General features: G+C 35.3%; 2 protein-coding genes across 3 annotated transcripts in view; both read left to right on the forward strand.

Moving 5' to 3' along the window:
• Positions 1-830: 830 nt before the first annotated feature.
• Positions 831-8,664, forward strand: LOC125669627 (WW domain-binding protein 2-like). The gene is made up of 7 exons (XM_048904301.2): positions 831-1,071; positions 3,170-3,272; positions 3,677-3,815; positions 4,024-4,116; positions 5,325-5,465; positions 5,672-5,767; positions 7,402-8,664. Exons 1-7 carry the CDS (start codon positions 1,016-1,018, stop codon positions 7,593-7,595), a joined length of 822 nt encoding a protein of 273 aa, XP_048760258.2. The 5' UTR covers positions 831-1,015; the 3' UTR covers positions 7,596-8,664.
• Positions 8,665-9,020: 356 nt separating this feature from the next.
• The window catches only part of LOC125669626 (tyrosine--tRNA ligase, mitochondrial-like), a 10,669-nt gene continuing 2,375 nt past the window's right edge, over positions 9,021-17,314 (forward strand). Inside the window, exons 1-8 of one of the 2 annotated variants that reach the window (XM_048904300.2) lie at positions 9,021-10,134; positions 12,283-12,451; positions 12,555-12,702; positions 13,271-13,449; positions 13,608-13,709; positions 13,802-13,916; positions 16,163-16,241; positions 17,268-17,314. The exon at positions 17,268-17,314 is cut by the window's right edge and continues 63 nt beyond it. In XM_048904300.2, the coding sequence (XP_048760257.2) occupies positions 12,312-12,451; positions 12,555-12,702; positions 13,271-13,449; positions 13,608-13,709; positions 13,802-13,916; positions 16,163-16,241; positions 17,268-17,314 (810 nt within the window). In that variant the 5' untranslated portion in view covers positions 9,021-10,134; positions 12,283-12,311. Of the gene's footprint in view, positions 10,135-10,156; positions 10,406-12,282; positions 12,452-12,554; positions 12,703-13,270; positions 13,450-13,607; positions 13,710-13,801; positions 13,917-16,162; positions 16,242-17,267 lie in introns of those variants that run through there. The other variant, XM_048904299.2, reaches the window with a different exon arrangement.

Below are 17,314 nucleotides of genomic sequence, written 5' to 3' on the forward strand. Positions count from 1 at the left end.
TTGTGAGGTCAATATCAATCCGATTTTCATGAATTTTTCATTTAATATTATTATGCAAAATTGTTCATATTTTCTTCTCTTAGAATGCTAAGCAAGTTGTGATTTATTGATCATTGAGAATGATTATGAAATCATCGAAGCAAAATTTCGAACTTCAAAATGCCATGTAGATTCTTACCAAATGTGCCGTAAAATTTCGCATTTGATGGGTGATTATCGCCACAACGCCTACAGATAAGCTTATTTTGATATTATGTGAAGGAACTACAAACAATCATACAGTTTGTGATATATATATCTCCATTAAAATCAATCTGATTAATTTCAGATCCTCGATCCGCTCCTCTTTTTAAAATCAGATCCTCGATCCGCTCCTCTTTTTTCAACTACTGTCTAATTAATACTCATTTTGCTTAATACTTTGGACTCATCTTGAGTTATGCATTTTCAAAAATACTTTGAAATCATCGTCATGGAGTGTTGGTTTAAATGAAATTTTGTCCAAACCACGTCCCCACAGGTCCTGGATGGGGGTCGGGCCACAATTCTAGATAAAGATAAAACAACCTTATGAAATCTACCATTCAACCAGATGAAATCTACCATTCAACCAGATCTAAATATTGGTAACTGAAGACGGTCCAAGGGCTCATGCAGTAACCTAATGGCTTCTTGTAAACAATTTCTTTGCTTAGCGAATTTTCATAGATGTTGCATACCAACAATTTGAGTAGTCTGAAACTGCAAAGTCCATGGATATAGTAATAATAAAAATTGCATGATTATTAATTTCAAATAATAAATTGACATAGATCTTCAATTCATGTGCAATTCATAGATAATTTGTTAATACAGATTTACTCTGGTATAAGTGATTGATTAGTATTTTTCATATTTCCGGAATTATCCGATCATTTCTGTTGGATTTAATGCTTTCGGAATACCTCGGATGCAATTTGTAAACAAGATTCGTTGAAGAGGGAAGGGAACTCAATACTCGCTGAAACATTGAAAAATGTCGATAAATACGGCACATGCCCAAGGAGGAGTTTTGATTTTCGCAGGAGAAAGGTATACAAAACGCTTAATGACAATTCCAGTCGTGTTATGTCCTCATCGGTACGGATCTACGACATTACTGTCATAAATGTCAAAATCATCTGATAGTGTGTCATCAGAAAAAAAGTCCTCTTTCTTGAAAACCAATATTTTTCAAACTTATGATCTAAATATCCTACGTATATTAAACGATTCTAATTACAATGTAAATAGTCCTAACCCTCAAGTCAGTTGTTTTCTATCTAGCAATCACTACCCCCTTCATTAATTAAGTGACATATTACATAATCTCCAACATGCTGAAGGCGATCACTCATCTCATGGAAATATATTAATGTAGGACTCCAAAGTGCGATGGTCTGCACCAAATCCCAATGGTGTGAGTGGCCGTGTGACACCAAAGTGCGATTGTCCACACTCATGCGCCAAAGTGCTGTGGTTTGAGACGAATGTGCCAAAGTGCGATGGTGTGGACACGACAAAGTCCTATGGTACATACTAATGCGCCAAAGTGCGATGGAGTGAAACACAGATGTCCGTTGATTTGTAAACGTTACAGTGTTTCGGTACAGGCTGTACCAACTGTGTGTTGTTTGAACTTGTTTCACTAAAATATCAGTGCAAAGTCCATGCACAAAAAATAAGAATAAGAACTTATTTCAATACCATTTAGTTGTCGTATTATCAAACACAAAATTTTCCAATGCGAAATCGTATAGAATGTTTTGCATTATAGCACACCCCCATGAAATTTTTTACGTTTACATCACAAGTAATAAATGATCCTGAATTGAAGAATGTTTAGGCGAAGTAGAGAGTTCGACAACAAATGTACTTTGCCGCTCTTACAATCCTCAACAGTGTAAACCTTGCCGTTGCTGTCGTCCATGTCAATCTTAATCACCCGTCAGGGGCGGATCCAAAAGTTGCGGTTAGGAGGGGGGGGGGGGGGGGGGCACCTTGAGGTGGAGGTCCAGGGGACAAATCCCCTGGAAGCTCCTGGGTTTTACAGATTTTATAGGGCCTGAAATACATCTCCTAAGTAATAATTTTTACAATTTTCTGTCATTTTGCCTGTGCCTTCCTCCAATACATCCCAAAGAAGTTGATGTCAGCACTGCAGCAGAAAGAACCTTCGTTGGGGCAAACTGACGTTGCATTTGGTCGGTTTCATTTTGAAAGACGTTCAGAATGACGTCACAATGACATTTACTTCACAAACGTTTATGAGCCCGCACCATCGGCCTTTGGTGTGACTATCATACTTTGGCGTCCGTAACCTTAACAAACCATCGCACTTTGGTGCAGACCATTAACTGTACATGATGTATTATAGGGATTACTCTGGAACTTAAATGTAAGGTTGATATGAATATGTGTCCTGAATATTAATCGTGTTTTTGAAACTCATTTTAATTATCATTTATAAAGAATTTGACCTCTTTGAGTAAGTAAGATTCTGTTAAACTGTTAAAGCTCTCTTCACTTAGATCTGCTAGTTCATTGTGTCAAAAGAACGATAGCAGAGAGTTATACATTCCATCTGTTTGCTTAATTCCAATCAATTATTTCACTTGTTTTCATGAAATGAAGAATTAGAATATTTTGGGCAAAATTTGCTTTCTTATTGCTACTTGATGAACAAACAGTTTAAAGCTCATTTTTTTTATTATAAGCAATGAACAGTTTAATGTTCTAATTTCCTTCACCAATGAGCAGTTTAATGCTCAAATTTCCTAGATCGATGAGCAGTTTAATGCTCAAATTTCCTAGATCAATGAGCAGTTTAATGCTCAAATTTCCTTGATCGATGATCAGTTTAATGCTCAAATTTCCTAGATCGATGAGCAGTTTAATGCTCAAATTTCCTTGATCAGTGAATAATTCAATGCTCATCAATGAACTGTTTGAAGCTCAAATTTCCTTCATTATTAAACAGCTTAATGATAAAATTTCCTTCATCATTGAGCATCTTATCCTTAATCAGTGAGTAGTTATGGCAATCATATTCATCTATTGACATATGCTGTTTATTAAAATTTTCTTAGAAAGTGACCCTTGTTTCATCGCTATTTACTTTGATATATTTTGTATTTGTGTTTTCCACTAGAATTTTATTATACTGCGATGATGTAGAGATGGGATTTGATGGAGATCATCAACCCGAGTTCAAGGGTAACAAGAAAGGTCGACTTTACCTGACGACGCACAGGGTAAGAATTCAGAGAGCTGTTTGAATTAAAAGATAAAATTCTGTATCGGATTGACTTTTCACCGCTCAATGTGTCATCATTCGCTGTTAATTACCTATATTTCACGAGTCAGAGTTTTTCTTTTCTTATATCAACCAATCATGTAGAGCATATTTATGCCCTGAGATTGAAGTCCTATTGTTTTAGTGTGTCTTTATTTTCATCTGTCTGTTTTAAATGTCAGTCAAATTTTATCTTGAACTTGTTCCTGGTGAATTGAAAGCTCTATGACTATTAAATGTCAAAGTTACTCAACAAAGTGAAGTATCCACAATTTAATGTGGCCATGCTAAAAACATTGAGTTTGACAAGCACATCTTGTTTAAGTTATGAATTTAACTTTAATAACCAGTTTTTGGTTCCAGGTGATTTTTAATTCCTCCTCCAGTAAGGAGGCCATGCAGTCCTTCAGTATGCCGTTCTACTGCATGCGGGGAATCGAGCTCGAACAACCCGTGTTTGGTGCAAACTACATCAAAGGAAAGCTTGTTTCTGAACAAGGAGGTACAGAAGTTCTTTTCACTTTCATTTTTATTTTTCACATAGATTTAATTAATTAGGTGAAAAACATTGAGACACTCATCCATGAAAGCTGAAAGTGCACAGTCATCGAATGACTGGTGGTTGTAGAGTTTTATCAGATAAAATGATGACTACTATAATTGTGAAGGGGATCGTTGATTGATAAGTATTCCTTCATTTTGTTTGACAGGAAAATGGCAAGGTGTGGTGAAGATCAAGATGTGGTTCACGGCGGGCGGTGCCATTGAGTTTGGACAAGCTATGTTAAGAGCTGGACAGCTTGGTAGAGTTATTTAAGAATTTTATTTTTGAAAATACGCGAGGGTGTGAATTGCGACACTTCACGCCGGCATAATTCATGAAGTGTGTTAATGCTTCATAAAAAGTATGCCAATATGAAGCATTGCAGTTCATTCCGTCATGTATTTTCAAAAATTTAAATTCATTTTGTATATTTACATTCTTCCTTTATTTCTGTTGGAATGTGGATTATCGGAACCATTATTTCATCTCCTATTCCTTTGTGGTTGTAATATTTAGTATGTCATGTTTTCTGCGATAACTTCGGCAACTTTTTTTTAAAAACAAACACACCTAACTATCGGATATAGTGAGCTGAGGCACTTGGCGTTGTTATTGAAAGTGGAAGGGTGGGGGCAAATGGAGGGAAAAGTTGTCTTCATATTTGTATGACTATTCTTGTGTAACAAGAAAAGCAGTTATGTCCAAACCCTAAAACGGAATGGGGAATGTTGGAGTGTTCGATCTTTGCGTGTAAAGATAATGAACTTTATATGTGATGATAAAGTGATATGTATGTCATATATCAGGAAAACTCATGTACATATATGTGTCTGGAGGTCTGGGTATAAAATGTGATGTTTTTGTCCTGTCTGTCTGAAACTTGAACCTTGCTCATAAATTTTGAATGTTGAGTGATAGGGATATCATATGTGTATTCCTTGTGACAAGACCTTTCTTTTGGTACCAGTTTTTGACCTTGTGACAAGACCTTTCTTTTGGTACCAGTTTTTGACCTTGTGACAAGACCTTTCTTTTGGTACCAGTTACTTTAACCCTTTTTTAAGAAAACCTAATGTGTTAAATATCTCTTAAACATTTTACGTAGTGCTTTAACATTGTGTTTATAGAATTCCTATGACCAAACTTTTAATTTCTAACTATGATCTATGACCCTGTGATCTTGACCTCCATAACAGCAAGGTCATGTGAGTCATATTGGTGTTGAGGCATCTCCATGTTTTATGAATTTATGTTGGGTTATGTTGTAACCCTTTGGGACTAGGTTGGAGCTGCAATATATGGTCAAAAAATCTTTTTAAAATCACAATAGCTGAACAACAACAGCGCCAAAGTGACTCAGGTGAGCGATGTGGCCCACTGCCCTCTTGTTTGTATTAGTATTGGTGTAAGACTTTTAATTAAGATCCCTTTACTGATATTTTTACTCAAGATTTTTTTTTATTGCAGCTTCCAGATATCAGGTACAACAACCTCCCCCATACACCCCTCCCCAGGGGCCGGTCTACCAGGCCCCTCCCCCCATGTATACTCCGCAGTATGACAATTACAACTGGGTTCCATTCGGTGCATTTCCAACAGCACCTCCAGGTACAGTGTATATTGCAGATCGTCTCAGTGTTACCTTTATTTCCAAGGTTAAAGGTCAATGTTTCTGGTTAAGTGAACAGTTCTAAATTTAGATTTTACAAATCATTGTGTGTATTTATGTTTACTTATAGGAAATGCATATACTCATTTGTATCATTATAATTTGAAGAAATGTGCATTTCAACTTTCATGTTTCTCTGTTACAGCCCAGCAAGTTTATATGACAGAGTCACCACCCCCCTACTCAGGTATTGAGCCCACAGCTCCACCCCCACCAATGAATGGACACCCACAGGGGGCAGGTAAGAAGCGATTTATGATTTTGTTTAGTTCATCCAGAGGAGACTATCAGAATAAAACTGTAAAATCTCTATCAGATATCTACAAATTGCTAAATTTTAGATAGTCTTAAATATAAAGCACATAGACATGTAGTATATTTTCCAGATTACAGAGTGTTATTTGGATATTTTGATTTATGAATGTTTTTGTTGTCTTTGTATCATCTGAAACGATGGATTCTCTCTCTGTTGCACTACATTCAATGTGGTATAATGGAGAGAAAAAGTAGATTCTGATGTTACTGTCTATAAGGACAGTGCTGTATACTATGGTGTTCTGTTCAGGTCACTCGCGCTTTCGCTCCTTCACATTTTTACTGTACAGTATATAAGGTAAAGTTCATCCCTGTCTGATGTGCACCCATTTCTCATTTTTCAGAAATGGGCAAATATGAATTCATTCATTACTTTATATTTATATTACAAATCGTATTTTCCTCTATGAACCAACCAATTTCAGCGCGCGACACAATCCGTTCACATTGACTATGAACGGATTATGAACTTGCTTACAGCACGCGACTGAGAGAACGTAATGATTTGGAAAAAAAATAGAACAACTGTTACAAAGATCTCGCAAGTCACACCTTTGGATTAAGATTGTAAACTTACGTGGATTATCATCCCAATCTTGCGGTCTCCTACCTCCAAAATACAGTGCACCTTGCAATTTTGATAAAAGCCAGGGTGAGATGAAATGTGACGTCATGTCTATGTGTTGACGTACGTCACAATAACTACTGTAACAGAGGCTAGGAGTTCGTTTTATGCAACAAAATAGAAGCAATGTAAACAAACGGTGTTTTAGTAAATGAATATAGATATAAGAAATGAACATCACTTTCGAGCTGTTCATGGTCAATATGAACGGATTTGGATTTGAGGCAAATTCTCAGTGAATCGCTAGCGCGATTCACAGAATTTGCCTCAAATCCAAATCCGTTCATACTGACCATGAACAGCTCAAAAGTGATGTTCATTTCTTTAAATTATGATTTTACACTAAAATTACATTATTTTGTTACATCCTGCTTAACTTTAAATTTCCGGCACTACAACATTGATATGCAACAATTTTGACAGTTGTTTTACTTTTTCACATTAGATCAATACCACACAATTAAACTTTCAGTGAATAAGATCTTGCTGTAACATTTATACAGAAGTGACATAAAACCATGAATTCAAAACTCACTGTGAAAAGAGAAATTAAGGCTGTATGCAATAGCGAGTTTATCCCCCCCCCCCTACCCCCAGGTAACAACATCTGCACACATGAGTCCAGAGGGAAAATGTTGTGGTAAAAGAGGAAAATGTTCCAAAATTTTAGGAGGTGTGATAATGAAATGTTCTGTATCTTGTTGCAGGTGAAACAGCTTGAGACTTTGCCTCAGTTTTGTATCTTGTTGCAGGTGAAACAGCACGAGGCTTTGCCTCAGTTTTGTATCTTGTTGCAGGTGAAACAGCTTGAGACTTTGCCTCAGTTTTGTATCTTGTTGCAGGTGAAACAGCGCGAGACTTTGCCTCAGTTTTCGATGACATTCTTTGAATTGAGTTATGTTGCCTTTGATTACCATATGTATTTCTGCTTTCAGATGCGAAAGCGCGGGAGGCAGCCAGTTCAGCATACTATTCTCCATCAGCTCCCCACAATGTCTACATGCCACAACAAGCTCCCAACAATGTCTACATGCCCCAACAAGCTCCCAACAATGTCTACATGCCTCAGCAATTCCCCTCTGGTGCCCCACCATCCTACTCAGATGCAGTCAACAAGAAAAATCAGTAGAACCAATATTTACTGATTTTGGCTAAAATTTTATGGTGTTGGATCCAAGTTCTGCAAAATTGGTTAATGTCGAAATCATTTTGTTTATATTAAACTTTTATTATCTGTAATTTGAACAGGTAAAACTGTTGTGTTCATTGTTGGACCATTATAAAGGGAGATATATACTGGCATTCATTTGGTCTGTCTGTGTGTCATGCTGATGTTCTTTGTGTGGTATTTGATACCAGGCTTCCTCTGTGTACTATGTGGGAAACGTACAGATCCTGTACTCACCTTTTACCTGGTTGCTGCATGTCACAAACCTCACTCTGTAATTCTACAGGAGGTATGAATTGGTCTGTTGTAGCTCATATGAGATCTCCCCTGTCTGTGCTTTTCTTGTATAATACAACCCATTCTCAGTTGTAAACAGGCTTTTGAACTATTACATGCTTTTGATGAAATTACTGGTACAGGAAATGAACAGAATTGGTAATCTGCACTGGGGGATATAGACAGTATCGAAATATCGTCATACTGATAAGTGCTTGTTATGTTGTTAATATAAACATCTACAGTTGGTATTATTTAGTATGTTATGTACATAAAGTTAAGAAGTTGTTTGTACTCATAATGTGTCATCATTCTGTGTTATAGATTTGTTTTATTCCTGTCATGTACTATATTAATTGTCCCCAGTCATTTGTTAATCAGTCGTGGTTGTAATTAGGAGATGACCTGTTGATTTTCTCTTGAGGAAATTCTCGCTATTTTCAGAAAACCAGATGTGAACAATGCAGTTGAGCTGTGTTTTTATTCTTTTTTTTTTTTTTTTTTTTTTTTTTTTAAATTTTCATGGGAAGTATATGTACCTCGTAATTTACTTCAAATACAAGCATATTGAAAGATTAATTATGAATGTACACATACATGTAATTTTGATTTAGGAGAAAAAAATCTGTCATATAGAAAGATATCAATTCACTCCATTAATTTGTTGATAGCAGTTAGGAGATATTTTGCAATGTTTTAAATGATATTGTTAAATTTTTGTTTTAATTGCATACAATACAATTAATTATCATGACACTGTGTTTCTCTTCTAATTGTGAAGTATGTCTTGGGAATTTTTGTGATCTCTATTCAATATTTTATCTTGAAACTATTCTTTTTACTGACCTAATAAATCCAATAAAACAAAGCTCTACTCAGTCAATACTAAAATGTAAACGTGCACATTCTGATTGAATACAACGAACTGGTTTTTTTTTTTTTTTCCTTCAAAGTTTACATTATGATGTCAAGAGACGCAACCCTCATAGGCACTCTTTTCTACTTTGTTATAATAACATAATGATCAATCTGAGTAGATATTGTTTTGCTGGATAAACAAATAACATGGTTCCTGTCTTGAAAGATAATTAGTGATATTTGTACGTGGGGGGGGGGGTCTCTAATGTGCCGAAAAGGACCCAGGAAGTCTCACTCAGTCACATTTTCTTACCCTAACTCAAATTTCAGTTATATTTCAAGACAGTAACTTGTATTATAACTAAAATTGTTCTTCTTGAAAAATTTGAGAAATAATATGGGATAAGATAAAGGGAATTTAAGTTTATGCAGATTGGCAATTAAGCAATATGCTGTTATTGACTGGTGTTTGGGCAACCATTATTTTGCTTTGCGTGAGCAGTTATTGATATTCAAAATCGTTGTCCGCAGACTGATGACAGCAACTATAGTTCAGTTTGAGGGTATACAACTATAATTTGACGTGCGATATCGTTTAAATGCTTTGTACATTATTTAGACTATTACGATGCAGCTTCATATACCATTGAAAAATGGTTTTAGATTGTTTTTAAGATATCTCAATTTCTTCCTGTGAAATGCCTGAAATATGTATGTAATTATAAAATACATGGCATGCAGATCAAGTTGATACAAGTTAATTCAGATTACAACCTGTTTTTCTGTGAAGGTAGGGCACTAAAATCTAAAGGATGTGAAATATATAATAGTGCATGAAAATATTTGTAGCTCTCTGGGAAAATATTTGTAGGAGAAAATGTTTGTAGCTGTCTGGGAAAATATTTGTAGGAGAAAATGTTTGTAGCTCTCTGGGAAAATATTTTGAAAGAAGCTCTGTGGTTTGTCCCAATATTTTCCTAGAGAGCTACTGAGATCTGCATCTACATTCCTTCATGTGATCATTAATTCAACTCGTGGCACTTATGGTTAGGTTGGGGCTCAGGTGAGTACTGTTTTAACTCCTGGAATACTGCTTGTATTTACAATTTAAAAACATTCTATTACAAGTAATTATTTATTATTATGAACTAGCAATTTGTACTTGCTTTGTGATTATAAATTGCAACTTCTTACAAATTACTAAAAATAGATTATACCCGGTATTCTGAAGTAATCATTTGTGATAAAATTTATTAATTGTATGGATTTATGAAGTAGTAAGAAGATGAAAGAAGCCATTTCATAGTGGTAGGAGGTGGAAAAACATACTTTTGAACGATTCGACAGGCCCCATGGTTATTAAAAAGTAAATACATGCACTCAGACGGTCCTAAATGGGATTCTGTTCTGGCCTAATTACTTTTAAAAAAGAATAAGGTTTTTTTTTTTTTTGTATTTTGTAATGTCATATTAATGGTTTCATATACTTTTGTAGAATTTTTTTTTGTTTTGCCAATATTCGATTCCACCGTTTCCAAATTTATCCGATTTTATAATATTTGAACCGGCTTCTTAAACGCTTGCAATATGGCTGCGCCCAGGAGACAACACGATTTAAAGGTTTTTAAACAGTAAAGGTATGTTTACTTTTGATTTCATCGTCGGAACGCACGGCATTTCTCTTTGTTACACTGCAGTGTATTGGAGAGTAAACTCGTGGTACGATACATCGATTTATAAGTAAGATCAGAGCGATCCGGTTGCCGTAACCATAGTTGACAGTCATTGAAACAATGTCAATGACAGGAGATTACATTTGCCATGATTTGATTGTGTGATCTGTACGTGGGACACAATATCCTTACACTTCAGTACCAGTCTACCAGGTTGTTTTGATGTCGGACACTTTAAGCGTCCAGTGGTTAGATCACAGGCACTTGTATACATATATATTTATATTACAAATCGCATTTTCCTCTATGAACCAACCAATTTCAGCGTGCGACACAATCCGTTCACATTGACTATGAACGGATTATGAACTAGCTTAAAGCATGCGATTGAGAGAGCGTAATGATTTGAAAGAAATAGAACAACTGTTACAAAGATTTCGCAAGTCACACCTTTGGATTAAGATTGTGAACTTACATGGATTATCATCTCAATCTTGCTGTCTCCTACCTCCAAAATACAATACACCTTGCAATGTTGATAAAAGGCAGGGTGAGACGAAATGTGATGTCATGTCTATGTGTTGACGTACGTCACAATAACTACTGTGACAGAGGCTAGGAGTTCATTTTTATGCAACAAAATAGAAACAATGTAAACAAACGGTGTTTTAGTAAATGAATATAAATATAAGAAATGAACATCACTTTTGAGCTGTTCATGGTCAATATGAATGGATTTGGATTTGAGGCAAATTCTCATAGCGCGATTCACAGAATTTGCCTCAAATCCAAATCCGTTCATACTGACCATGAACAGCTCAAAAGTGATGTTCATTTCTTAAATGGATCATCCCCTCCTTACTAATACCACGTGGTATTAGTGAGGAGGGGGTGACCCATGTATGAAACAAGTGCCTGTCACAATATATGCATTCTTTTATATATCAGGGTTCAAAATTAACATATGCCCGTCAGTCTGTGACTGGTTAAAAGTCTGGCGGACTGACTGATATTTGTTTTAGTCAGTCCGATGGGACTGGTAAATTTTCTAAAGCATTTTGGAAAATATACTTTTGAAATCTTATACACACATTTGGCATAGATCTACATGTACTTCGATCTGTAGATATCAGACGAATCTGATTCGTAAATTATAAATCCGACATATTAAGTGTTACATTATTGTCTGAGGCATATTGAGTTAAATTTCATTTTGATAACATTAACGGAATATGTTTAATTATTTCTGGAAAACTTTGTCAGACTGGTATTTTTTCTGCGGACTGGTTAATATTATACCCCATAAGTCCGGTTGGACTGGCGGCATGAAAAGCAAGCTTCAAGCCCTGTATATATTTATATTACAAATCGCATTTTCCTCTATGGACCAACCAATTTCAGCGCGCGACACAATCCGTTCATTTTGACTATAAACAGATTATGAACTAGCTTAAACACGTGACTTAGAGAGCATAATGATTTGAGAAAAAATACAACATGTGTTACAAAAATCTTGCAAGTCACACGTACCTCGGATTAAGATTGTGAACTTCCTTGGATTATCATCCCAATATTGCTCGATTCACAGAATTTGTCTCAAATCCAAATCCGTTCATACTGACCATGAACAGCTCAAAAGTGATGTTCATTTCTTAAATGAACCTTCTCTTTATATAAAATAATAATTGGTTAGATTGGTTTGATTGCTGGCTATGAAATAGCTCAGTTAATGCTGAAACATTTGTTCTGACTGAATAGGAGAGCCTTGTATGCATCCATTAATATCTTCCAGCCCATTATAGATAGATTTTGTATTGCACATTTTTCCTATTTTGTTGCAGATCTCTTCTACTGACATATATTATCTAGAATGACCTCATTAAAGTTGAGCCTTCGGATGTGTCAGAGAGCCATTGTATCATTGCGTAGATCCTACTGCACAGTGTCGCCAAGGAATGTTCTCAAACTGCGGGAGCGAGGAGTGATTCAGTCTGTTTTCCCAGCCACACAGTATGTAACAATAATACAGGTCACAGGTTTTGCAACTTGCCTTTAACAATTTTGTTTACATTAGTAAGGGATTAGATTTGATTATTGTGTAATTTTATTTCAGTGTTCATGAGTTGGAAAAGCAGCTGGGGCAGCCCCTGACTGTGTACTGTGGTTTTGATCCGACAGCAGATAGTTTACATCTGGGGAACTTGCTGGCTGTTATAGCCTTGTTACATTGTCAGAGAGCTGGCCACAGTCCTATCTGTGTAGTAGGTGTTGTTACATTGTTAGATAGCAGGACACAGTCCTATCTATTTAGTAGGTGTTTTGTTACATTGTCAGAGAGCTGGCCACAGTCCTATCTGTGTAGTAGGTGTTTTGTTACATTGTTAGATAGCAGGACACAGTCCTATCTGTGTAGTAGGTGTTTTGTTACATTGTTAGATAGCAGGACACAGTCCTATCTGTGTAGTAGGTGTTTTGTTACATTGTTAGATAGCAGGACACAGTCCTATCTGTGTAGTAGGTGTTTTGTTACATTGACACAGTCCTATCTGTTTAGTAGGTGTTTTGTTACATTGTTAGATAGCAGGACACAGTCCTATCTGTTTAGTAGGTGTTTTGTTACATTGACACAGTCCTATCTGTTTAGTAGGTGTTTTGTTACATTGTTAGATAGCAGGACACAGTCCTATCTATTTAGTAGGTGTTTTGTTACATTGTCAGAGAGCTGGACACAGTCCTATCTGTTTAGTAGGTGTTTTGTTACATTGTTAGATAGCAGGATGCAGTAGAATTCTTTAAGAATGTTACAACAGATGCCTTATTTACATGTAGGTAGGAGGGGCCACTGCCAAAATTGGGGATCCCTCAGGGAGAACGAAGGACAGAGACCCTCTAGGGGCAGAAGTGGTCGAGAAAAACATAACCTCCATCAGCGAGAGCCTGGAGAGGATCTTCGCCAACCATCAACAGTATTTCTGGAAAAATCAGAGCCGAGATCTTCCAAGAGTCAAGTAAGACCATGTAAACTCTCACAAAGATTGGACTTTTCTATGGTGTGATTTACTGCTGATGATATACAATGATATATAAAGATCGTGTATTACACATGTGCATGGGACTCAGATTTTTACCCGTTACATGTAAATTATTTTTTGCTGCTTATTTGCAGGATTTTAAACAACAATGATTGGTACTGCAAGCAAAGTGTGGTCGATTTCTTGTCAACGTTGGGCAGGAAGTTCAGAATTGGCAGTATGATGCACAGAGAAAGGTTATTGAGAGAAATTGTAGAGTATTTTGTTGATTTTGAAGTAAGGGATACTTGTTATGATAGAAAACACCAATTGCATATTTTTTCTGCAGTGTAAGGACCAAGCTGGAGTCAGACGAAGGTTTGAGTCTGACAGAGTTTACGTACCAGGTGTTCCAGGCCTGTGATTGGCTACATCTATATGAAAATTACAATTGCACTGTTCAGGTAAGCTCTCACCTGTATTCATAAGTAACTAAGGTCACATATAAAATATTCTGTGTTTGGAATTACCACCTGGAAATTTTCATATCTATGCAAGAGAGAGTTTCAAAATACAAAATGTATCTGGAATTTCATAATTTAATGATGATATACTAAGAGTGTCGGATTAAGTTTTTTAAAGAAAATATATTGTCCCATATCACATATTATGAACATAATATAGCAGTGGGTCCTTGGATGACTGTGTCCGATTTTAGTTTATATCTAATATTGTCTGGAGATGGAAATGATGAACTATTTTGAAAAAAATCTGAATATTTGTTTATGGGAGGGTTACATTAGCTTATGAAACAAAAATCTCATTCCAATTTAGTAGCCGTATGTAGATAAAGTTGTTGGTTATTTTTTGTGGGTTATTTAGGTACATGTAGTAGTATGTAGATGAAATTGTTGGTTATTTAGGTAGTACATGTAGTATGTAGATAAAGTTGTTGGTTATTTAGGTAGTAGTATGTAGATGAAATTGTTGGTTATTTAGGTAGTAGTATGTAGATAAAGTTGTTGGTTATTTAGGTAGTAGTATGTAGATGAAATTGTTGGTTATTTAGGTAGTAGTATGTAGATAAAGTTGTTGGTTATTTTTTGTGGGTTATTTAGGTACATGTAGTAGTATGTAGATGAAATTGTTGGTTATTTAGGTAGTACAGTGGAACCCCGTTATTACGTTCCCCCTTTATTACGTTAGTCCGCATATTACGTTGGAATTTCAAAGCACAAAACCATTTCTTAACAAACCTATATAAATTAGACCTCGTTATTACGTTGTCCTAAAATGCCGGGACTCAGTATTACGTTGTAAAAATTCCGACAAAAACATAATAAACCCCTAATTATTCAATAGTGATTCTCAAAATAATAAGCCATTCACACCTTGACTGCCTGAGGCAGTCACCACGTAAATTTCCTGGTCTGTTTGGGGATTAGAGACGCTTGACTGATCACGCTTCGATAGATCTAGCGACATCAATACAGGTGAATACCCCGTATAGAAGCCAGTGATAAACAATTAAATAATGTTTATTTAGAAATTGTACTCAATGAAATTTACTACATTTTTCATATTTTGATAATCAAAGAAATAATTTCTCAACCACCTGCGTGTTCAGCATAGTGTGATTACCTTCGCTATTAAAACTCTATTCACGGAAAGCTTTGGTACCAAACAAGAAAGACAAGATTTATCGTAGCAATGTTGCAACCGCTTGGGTAACTGCTTGGACATAGGTGACTAAAGGTGTTCAATTAAAAAAATTGTTCGTTGTTTGGACATGCAGCTTGGGTGTTCGTAAATCTCGTCCATACATACACCAATGTATCGGCCGATTCGTGCACGGCATTTACCTCAGTGAATATTTTAAAATCCCTTGATGCACACGTGATTATAGTGCCATCATTTAGCGTTATAAATGAAATCTTCGTGCATCATTATATTTTTTTTATGTGGATTGCGCTTAAATTGTTCTCCGTGTTTATCGTTGGTGAGAAGTGTGTACGTGTTGGGTATCGTGTGCGTTTTGTGTCTATAGTTTTGTTGTTTTTTGGGTGGGATTTTTTTATTGTGTTGTGTATTGTGTAATTAGAGAACTTAATAAAAACGATGTTTTGGTTTTTTTTTTTAATACGAATGTTGAATACGAATCGGAACAAGTTATTGAGAGAAATTTACATGAACGCATTGTTTTAAAGTTGAACAAAATGGCGGTCCAATTGAATGCAGAAAAAGCAACGTTTATCAAAACATCCTTATGTATCCTACACCGAAATAAAGAAAAGGGATAAGAACATGAAGAATTACGGACATTAAAGATAAGATGTAAATAAAACAAAGTATCATAGTCTTTTAAACAAAGAAACAGTAAAGATATATTCACACACCCCTTCACGGAGTACCAACGGACGATATACAATTTCCAAATGATATTTTTAACGGATTTAACTGGGAACGTTTATTACGTTGTCCCCGGTATTACGTTATTTTATCGTGACAAAATGGAAAACGTAATAACGGGGTTCCACTGTAGTATGTAGATAAAGTTGTTGGTTATTTAGGTAGTAGTATGTAGATAAAGTTGTTGGTTATTTAGGTAGTAGTATGTAGATAAAGTTGTTGGTTATTTAGGTAGGAGTATGTAGATAAAGTTGTTGGTTATTTAGGTAGTAGTATGTAGATAAAGTTGTTGGTTATTTAGGTAGGAGGAAGCGACCAGCTGGGAAACATCATCTCTGGTTATGAATTCATCACCAAAATTCACAAAAGACTCTTCTTTGGTGAGTATTGATTACAACGGTTTTTAACTTTCTGTATCAGGAATAAGTATAAACTGCCTGTATCACTCACTCGATCCTCTCTCGCCGTCTGCTGCTTGAGGCGACGGCAAGGAATCTCCACTTGGCTCTGTCTGCTCTGGGGGCCATGTCAAAGAGTATTGAATGATGGGAATATTTGTACATTAGGATTGATGGGAATATTTGTATTTATCTGGATTAATGGGAATATTTGTATTTATCTGGATTAATGGGAATATTTGTATTTATCTGGATTAATGGGAATATTTGTATTTATCTGGATTGATGGGAATATTTGTATATATCAGGATTAATGGGAATATTTGTATTTATTTGGATTAATGGGAATATTTGTATTTATCTGGATTAATGGGAATATTTGTATTTATTTGGATTAGTGGGAATATTTGTATTTATCTGGATTAATGGGAATATTTGTATATATCAGGATTAGTGGGAATATTTGTATTTATTTGGATTAATGGGAATATTTGTATTTATCTGGATTAATGGGAATATTTGTATTTATCTGGATTAATGGGAATATTTGTATTTATCTGGATTAATGGGAATATTTGTATATATCAGGATTAATGGGAATATTTGTATTTATTTGGATTAATGGGAATATTTGTATTTATCAGGATTAATGGGAATATTTGTATATATCAGGATTAATGGGAATATTTGTATTTATTTGGATTAATGGGAATATTTGTATTTATCTGGATTAATGGGAATATTTGTATTTATCTGGATTAATGGGAATATTTGTATTTATCAGGATTAATGGGAATATTTGTATATATCAGGATTAATGGGAATATTTGTATTTATCTGGATTGATGAGAATATTTGTATTTATCTGGATTAATGGGAATATTTGTATTTATCTGGATTAATGGGAATATTTGTATATATCAGGATTAATGGGAATATTTGTATTTATCTGGATTAATGGGAATATTTGTATTTATCTGGATTGATGAGAATATTTGTATATATCAGGATTAATGGTGCCATTGTTAACCACTTCCAGTGGAGAGAAGTTGGGG

The sequence above is a fragment of the Ostrea edulis genome, chromosome 4, assembly GCF_947568905.1.
Source record: "Ostrea edulis chromosome 4, xbOstEdul1.1, whole genome shotgun sequence".
NCBI lineage: Eukaryota > Metazoa > Mollusca > Bivalvia > Ostreida > Ostreidae > Ostrea > Ostrea edulis.